Source organism: Eimeria tenella, genomic scaffold, assembly GCF_000499545.2.
Source record: "Eimeria tenella Houghton genomic scaffold, Eth_scaff109, whole genome shotgun sequence".
Classification (NCBI taxonomy): Eukaryota; Apicomplexa; class Conoidasida; order Eucoccidiorida; family Eimeriidae; genus Eimeria; species Eimeria tenella.
In genome coordinates, this window is record NW_013541472.1 from 1 (window position 1) to 7935 (window position 7935).

The following is a 7935-nucleotide window of genomic DNA, read 5'->3' on the forward strand; positions in this document are numbered from 1 at the left end:
CATTGAAGACAGTGGCTTCCTTCTCTTTCGGGTTGGAGCAGCAGAACCAGCAGCAGCAGCAGCAGCTCCTGCTTCCTGTCCAGTCTTTCTCTTTTGCCTTTTCTTTACAACAGGGAGGCCGCACGGCTCCGCTGCTGCTGCTGCTGCTACTGCTGCTGCTGCTGCTGCAGCTGCTGCTGGTAAAGGTTCCGCCGCCACTGCGAAAGAAGCAGCCACTGGCCCCGTAGCAGCAACAGTTGCTGCTTTTGCTGCTGGTTTTGCTGCTGCTGCTGCTGCTGCCACTGGCCCGTCCGGTACAGCATCAGCCGCTGCATCGGACAAGGCAGCAGCAACAGGAGCAGTTCCTGCTGCTGCGGCACCAACTGCTGCTGGAGCAGAGGCTGCAGCAGGAGCAGCTAGGGTTTGCTGCTGCTGCGGTTTCTCTTCGCTTGGAGCCCTCACATGGGTCCTTTGCCCCAGCTTCTCCCTCGGCTGCTGCTGCTGCTGCTTTTGCTGCTGCTTGTGCTGCTGCTGCTGCTTATGCTGCTGTTGCTGCTGAGCAGCAGGCGCTCCGGCGCCATCGCTTTCCCTGGGAAGAGCTGCTGGTGCTGCTCCGGCAGCGGTTGCTGCAGCGGCGGCAGCAGCAGCAGCTGTGTCTGCCGCTGCGGCGTCCTGCGCTGCAGCAGCAGCAGCTGCAGCAGCAGCAGCAGCAACAGAATGCCGCCGCCCCGAACCCTTCTTCCCGTGGCTGCTTGCTGCTTCTCCAGGACAATTAATTAGCTGCGTCCCTTTCAAGTAAAACCCTAAGGGCTGCAGCGCCCCCAAACAAGCATCCACTTGTGCTGTTTTTTCTGTTAGCTGCTGCAGCAGCAGCTGCAGCAGCTGCTGCAGGTGACACACGCCCCCTTCAGCTCGCTGCAGGCTCCCCTGCATGCTGCGACCCCCACACAGACACGCTAGGCTTTAGGGTTTAGGGTTAAGGGTTTAGGGTTTAGGGTTTAGGGTTTAGGGTTTGGGTTAAGGGTTTAGGTCTTAGCGTCTCGCACATAAAAGTAGGCGTTTGATGAAGGCTTAAGGTCTGCGGTGTACGATCTAGGATTTAGGGTTTAGGGTTTAGGGTTTAGGGTTTAGGGTTTAGGGTTTACAGGCTGAGTTCGGTTCTGATGCACTGGAGCGGGTCATTCGCCAGAAGGAGACGACAAAGAGGAGGCTGCGTCCCCAAGTTGTTTTGCTGCTCTGCTGCTTCCATGAGCTGCCTTTGCTGCTGCTGCTGCTGCTGTTGCTGCTGCTGCTGCTGTGGTTCCCGCCGCCGTTTCTGCTGCTGTTGCTGCTGCAGTTGCTGTTGCTGCCGCTGGAGCGGCTGCTGCTGAAGCTCTTATGGCTGCTGCTGCTGCTTAAAACAATTGACTCACGGAGGAGCTCTCGCAGATAAGTAGGGTCACTGCTGCTGCTGCTGCTGCTGCAGTTGGTGCTGCTGCTGCTGCAGCAGTGACTGCCAGCACAGCGTCTCGCGGTGTTTAACGAAAGTAAACAAAAGGAAACACTGGGAAGCCAGAAGGAGAAGTTCGTGTCCTCTGCCAAGGCATTGGGTTAGGGTTTAGGGTTTAGGGTTTAGGGTTTAGGGTTTAGGGTTTGGGGTTTGACCGCCTCCGCGCGGGCGGCGCTGAAAAGCTCGAGGGTTTACAACTAAAACCATCAATAAGGGTTTATAAATGCCCTTAGGGATTGGGGCTTTTGGTTTCCCTTCGTTGCAGTCAGCCCCAACTGACACTCAAAACCCAATCTGCTGCTGCTGCTGCTGCTGCTGCTGCTAGTGCTGTTGCTGCTGCTGCTGCAGCAGAATGACCAGAAACCGCGCTAAACCCCTTAGATTAGTGGCTATTAAGGCTTCAAAAAATAAAAGAGTCCCTTTTATTAACAGAAGAAAGCAGGCTTCAGTACTAGGGTTTAGGGTTTAGGGTTTAGGGTTTAGGGCGCCGGCGGTGTCTCTCTGCTGCAGCTCGAGCAGCAGACTGGAGGCCCCTCTGCCTCGGGCAAAGTGTTACGTGTCAAGGTAATATTTGGAAGAAAAATGAGCACAAAAGTTGTAAATCCCAAACCCTAAACCATAAACCCCAAACCCTAAACCCTAAACCCTAAACCCTAGCCAGTGTGTGTGCTGCCGCAGACTCCGCCGCCACCTGCTGTGCTCGCGCTCGTGGATGTCTCGAGCGATAAATTAAGGAGAATGAAATTAATTTAAATTTTAAATTTTATTTTAATTTATTTCATTTCTATAATGCATAAATTTGCTGCTGCTGCAGCTACGGAGCAGCAGCAACAACGAAGTGACTCTGCAGCAGCTGAGCGTCTCGTGTGTGCACACACCACCTCTGCGAAACCCTAAACCCTAAACCCTAAACCCTAAGCCCTACGCCCTAAACCCTAAACCCGAAGCCCTAAACCATAAACCCTAAACGCGAACCCTTGAATTCGAAGTGAAACGCAATTGAAAGGCCGTAGCTGCCACAAACCCTAAACCCTAACCCCTCAACCCTAAACCCTAAACAGATGTAAGCCGAGGGTTTACTGTTGACGTTTGCTGCTCGAAATCAGCTCTATCTGAGCTCTAACCCCGAAACCCTAAACCATAACTATAAACCCTCATTCTTAAACCCTAGAAATAATGGCGGCCAACGGGAACCGCAGGGCTAGAACTTATAAGTGAACCCCAGCCCAAGACCCTAAAACCTAAACCCTAAACTCTAGACCCTAAACCCTAATCCCTACAGAAGTCAAGGCGTATCTGCAAAGCAGGCAGCGCTTCTCTATCGCCTGCGTTTGTTGCTGCTGCTGCTGTTGCTGCCGCTGCTGCTGCTGCTGCTGGAGGGCTGCAGCTGCAGCAGCTTGGAGGCAATGAGCTCCTGCAGCGGCAAGTCTGCTGCTGCTGCTGCTGCTTCTCTGCACCTCTGCAGCAGCTCTCTGTCTCTCAACTCACAAGCAACATCAAAACAGACTTTTAGCTGCTCCTGGGCGAGAGAGGGTTCTTGGCTTCCTGAGAAGGAAGAGGCAGCTCCCCCGTGCTGCAGCTGCTGCTGCTGCTGCTGCTGCTGCTGCAGCGCCAGACCGGCGACGAACAAGCGCGTGTCAAATGCAGCCAACGGCGACCGCAGCAAAGACACAAGACTTAGAGCTTCCTGCAGACTGTCTCGTTGCAGCACCCCCTGCTGCTGCTGCTGCTGCTGTTGCTGCTGCTGCTGCTGCTGCTGCAGCAGCCAACCCCTTATTGCGCTGCACAGCAGGGAGTCCAGTTCATCAGCAGACAAATGCTTCCCCGCAGCAGACACCAGAGTCTTCATCTGCAGCAGCGGCAGCAGCAGCAGCAACAGAAACCGCAACAGCAGCAGCAACCGCAACAGTAGCAGCAACAGCAAGCGCAACAGCAGCAGCAGCATGTTATGTATGCGGCAACAAGAGAACAGCAAATGCAACACAAGAGACAGCTGCAGCAGAAGCAGCAGCAACAGCAGCAAACTTCACACCAGAAGCACGCAGGCTGCAGGCGGGAAACGGCAGCAGACTCAACAGTACTAGCAGCAGCAGCACCAATAGCAGCAATACCAGTAGCAGAAACAACAGCAGCAGCAGCAACAACAACAACAGCAGCAGCAGCAGCAGCCCTGCGTTTTACCTGCTGAATTGTGGCCGCCTTGCTAGCCAGCACATGTGCTGCCTGTACATACACTTCAAGAGGGTTTAAGCAGCAGAGCTGCAGCACACGAGCAGCAAGCTGCTGCTGCTGTTGCAGCAACAGCAGCACGCACAGGCGCACTCTCTGCTCCTGCTGCTGCAGCAGCAAGGACCAGTTGCTGCAGCAACTCGGAACAGCGCAGCAGCACTGCTGCTGCAAGTCAACTAGTTCCAGAAGCTCCTGTAGATCATGCTCATCAACCTGCAGCAGCAGCAACAGCAGCAGCAGCAGCAGCGACAGGAGCAGCAGCAACCTGATCCCTTGTTTCTGTACGCTGCAGCTGCAGCAGAAGCAACTTCACCTGCAGCGACTGCAGCAGCGCTGGCAGAAGCACCAGCAGTAAATCGAGCAGCAGCAGCAGCAGCAACTGCAGCAGCAGCAGGACTTTACCTCATCAAGAGACAGGTCCCTATCGTCTGCTAGCTGAAGCAGCCGCAGCCCTCCCGATGCTGGTTTGCTGCTGCTCATCCGCGTCTCTGCTGCTGCAGCTGCGCTTATTTTCCTAATGTCCCTAGCAGTTTCTTTGCTGCTGCTGCTGTTGTTGTTGCTGCTGCTGTCGTGAGGCGCAGCACAAAGGCCTGCGGCTGCAGCATCGGATGCCTTTGATGCGGGCTCGTTTGGGCCTGCTGCTGCTGCTGCTGCTGCTGCTTGCTGCTGCTCCTGCCGCTCCTGCTGTACTGGCCGCGCGGCTTCAACTGCAGCATCGGCGACGGCAGCAGCAGCAGCAGCAGCGGCAGCGACAGCAGCTGCTGCTGCTGCCTCTGGGTGCTTTCGCAGCTGTTTCATGCTGTCTGGAGGCACTACGCTGAAGAATAATAGCAGCCACTGGCCTAGAAACCCTAAACCCTAAACCCTTACCCCTAAGCCCTAAACGCTAAACCCTAAACCCTAAACCCTAGGCCCTCGATAAATTTTCGTGCATGAGACTTGGCTTGCCGTTTTTGCTGCAGCGCCGCGGAAAGAAGAGAAATGCCTTCATCGAGCAGCCCATGAAGACGGTCCCACTTGCTTGCTGCTGCTGCTGCTGCTGCAGCTGCTGCTGCTGCTGCTGCAGCAAAAGGAGGCGGCGCTAGTGCCTCGTGCACAGCCAGAAGCACCGAGAGAAGCCCTGCATTTAAATTGTCTCCAGTTGTGAGCTGCCAGCAGCAAATAAAATAAAAACAAAAAAATAAAATGAATTAAAATAAATCAATTTGATAAATCAATTAAACAAATAACTCCAAAATGAGACAAATAAACAGATAAAAGAGCAAATAAAACGGAAAAATGCAGAATTAAATGAACCAATAAACAAAAAAATAAATATTTAAAGTTTTTAAATAAAAATAAATGAATAACCAAATAAAGAAAAATCTGCTGCTGCAGCAGCAAGTGAGCAGCAGGTGTCTAGACAGCCCAAGTCGACGAAAAAACGGGAAAATAAGCGCCAACTTTATTTTAAAGTAAATAATCAATTATTATTTTAATTTGTTTTAATTATTTAATTATTTTTAATTTGTTTTTGTTTGCTTTTATTCATTTTTAAAGGCAAATTGCTCACATGGCACTGCTGCAAACTCCGCAGCGCGCGGTGAGAGCGCAGCGCCGCCCGCAGCATCTGCAGCAGATAAAAAGCAAAAAGAAAAAAGATAATCAAAATATAAAATTAAAAGGCAAATTAAATCATATTAAGAAGTAGTAGCAGCAGCAGGAAGGGCAGCAGCAACAAGGGTAGCAGCAACAAGAGCAGCAGCTCAAAAAGCAGCAGCAGCAGAGGCAGCAACAGCCAGAGAAGCAGCAGCATCAGCGAGAGCAGCAGCAGCAACAGCAGCAGCAGCAACAGCAGAGGCAGATGCAGACGCCCCGGCAGAAGCGCCAAGAGCACACACAGAAGCAGCCACTGTAGCAGCAGCATAGCAGCAGCAGCAGCAGCAGCTGACAGTGAAGACTTGGCTCTCCCCGTGGGATCTTCTGTGAAGCAGCCGCAGCAGTGCGTTTAGCTGCTGGCGGTTGAGTGCATGGGTGACCAGCAGCTCGACATCAGCAGCAGCAGCAGCAGCGGCAGCAGCAGCTGTACCCCCAGGAGACAGAAATAACTCCACTGCCTCCGGCAGCCGATTGGAAGCAACAAGAAAAGAAAAGAGAGATCGCGGACTCCCAAAAGTCTTGTACATTAGGCCCAACTCAGACGCAGCAGCTGCAGCAGCAACAGCAGCAGCAGCAGCAGCAGCAGCAGCAGCAGCAGCAGCAGTAACAGCAGCAGCAGTAAAAGCAGCAATGAAAACGCACAGCAAAGATACTGCTGTTGCGCTATTCCGCATGCGGACACAACTGTGTAGATGGCTCATTATTAGGGTTTAGGGTTTAGGGTTTAGGGTTTAGGGTTTAGGGAGAAGAACACACCTAGGGCTTGCTGCTCCTGGTGCAGCAGCGGCAAATCGCCACAGCAGCCCCCACAAACGGAGCAGCAGAGATAAGGCATGGGGAAAAGCACTGCTGCTGCAGATTTGCTGCTGCTGCGGCTGCTGCTGTTGCTGCTGCGCTCGCTGCAGTTGTTTCTGCTGCTCAAGCAGTGCGGAAGTGCGACTGCAGCCACGCAGCGGCTTATGTCTTGAGTGTTGCTGCTGCTGCTGCTGCTGCTGCACTGAACCTGTAAATAGCACTTCAAGTAATTATCTGCTGCTGCAGCAAGCTTCTGCGCTGAGAATCCTTCCTCTTCCAGCGGCATATGGGGCGAAGCAGCAGCAAAAGCAGCAGCAGCCAGAGGAGATGTGTTGCTGCTGCTGCTGCTTGGAGACAACAGGAGGCCCCCCAGCTGCTTTGGCTGCGCTCCGCTGGGGCAGCGCCGCAGCAACTGCTGCTGCTGCTGCTGTTGCTGCTGCTGATCGTTGTGCCCTTCTGTGGGCGACTTTGATTCCTGCATGCGTTGCTTCTGCTGTTGCTGCTGCTGCACCTCGGTCTGCTGCTGGAGCTGCTGCTGCAGCTGCTGCTGCAGCTGCTGCTGCAGCTGCTGCTGCAGTTGCTGCTGCAGCTGCTGCTGCCGCAGCTGTCCCCACAGCAGCTGCAAGTCCGCACTCACAGATTGACCACTGGTCACGGGGACGCTGGCTAGCTGCAGCGCTGCATGCACTGGGGGAAGCAGCAGCTGCAGCTGTGTTGCTGCAGCTGCTGCAGCAACACGCCGCTCAGCAGCAGCTGCAGCGGAAACAGAAGAGAGGGGGCCCCTCGGCAGCGGCGGCAAGCGCAGCCGGAAGCTGCTGCTGCTGCTGCCCGATTTGCCTGCTGCTGCTGCCGCTGCTGCTGCTGCTGCTGCTGCTGCTGCTGGAGGCAGCAGCAGTGGGGCCACTGGCCAAGGCAAAGGCAAGCCAGACTGCCGCCGATAAGCAATTAAAAAGGAAACACCTTTTTGAAAAGAGACAAGACAAGAATAGGAGGCCACTTGCAGCTGCAGAATGCCAGCTTCTAGTGCAGCAAGGCAGCTGCTGCCCAGCTGCTGCTGCTGCTGCTGCTGCTGCGAGGAAGACGGCCCGGAGGAGACCCCGGGGGAGAAGCTGGGAGACGCCAATGCAGCAGAGCTTGACGCGGCGGAGGCTGCTGCTGCTGCTGCTGTTCCTGCTGCTGCTGAGCCAGGTGCTGCCCTGCGACGCCGGCTGCTGCCGCTGCTGCTGCTGCTGCTGCCAGTTTGCGCCACAGCAGAGAGCGGTGTTGCAGCCATTCCGCTTGGGTCCGTTGCTGCAGCTGCGGCTGCTGCTGTTGCAGTCGAGTCCTTTGCTGCGGCCTGCACACTGCCGCGGCGAGCAGCAGCAGCAACAGCAGCAGCATCCAACGGAGGCAGAGGCGACAGCACTTGCCGCAGCAGCTGCTTCTCTGCGAGCCCCCAAGGCCGCTGCTGCTGCTGCTGCTGCTGCTGAGAAAGAGAGCGCAGCAGCTCTCTAGGAGTCGAGCTGCCGCTGCTGCTACTTCGACTGCTCCAGTCAAGAGCAACGGCAGCATACACCTCATGCTGCTGATGCTGCTGCTGCTGCTGCAGTGGGCAGAAAGCCAAGCAGGCAGAAGCCCTGGAGTGTTTTGCTGCCTTCAGGAGAGAATCGGTCAGCTCTTCTAGCGGCGCCCCGGCAGCAGCAGCAGCAAAAGTGTATCCCTTGTGCTGCTGCTGCTGCTGCAGCTGCTGCTGCTGCCGCTGAAAGAGCCTCTGCTGCAGAGCACTGCTATGCGAAGCAGCTGCTTCCGCAACCTGCTGCGGCTGC

General features: G+C 55.0%; 2 protein-coding genes across 2 annotated transcripts in view; both read right to left on the reverse strand.

Moving 5' to 3' along the window:
- Positions 1 to 132: 132 nt before the first annotated feature.
- ETH_00021775 (uncharacterized protein) lies at positions 133 to 912 on the reverse strand (the record flags this gene model as incomplete). Its single annotated transcript, XM_013372805.1, has 1 exon — positions 133 to 912. A coding segment is annotated over one exon (780 nt), but the record flags the coding sequence as incomplete, so codon positions are not given.
- A 1874-nt stretch (positions 913 to 2786) lies between these two features.
- The window catches only part of ETH_00021780 (uncharacterized protein), a gene marked incomplete at both ends in the record, with an annotated part of 20425 nt that continues 15276 nt past the window's right edge, over positions 2787 to 7935 (reverse strand). The window contains 7 exons of the mRNA XM_013372806.1: positions 2787 to 3317; positions 3650 to 3910; positions 4100 to 4514; positions 4637 to 4845; positions 5250 to 5306; positions 5629 to 5885; positions 6092 to 7934. Coding sequence (XP_013228260.1) covers positions 2787 to 3317; positions 3650 to 3910; positions 4100 to 4514; positions 4637 to 4845; positions 5250 to 5306; positions 5629 to 5885; positions 6092 to 7934 — 3573 coding nt within the window. The remainder of the gene's footprint in view (positions 3318 to 3649; positions 3911 to 4099; positions 4515 to 4636; positions 4846 to 5249; positions 5307 to 5628; positions 5886 to 6091; position 7935) is intronic.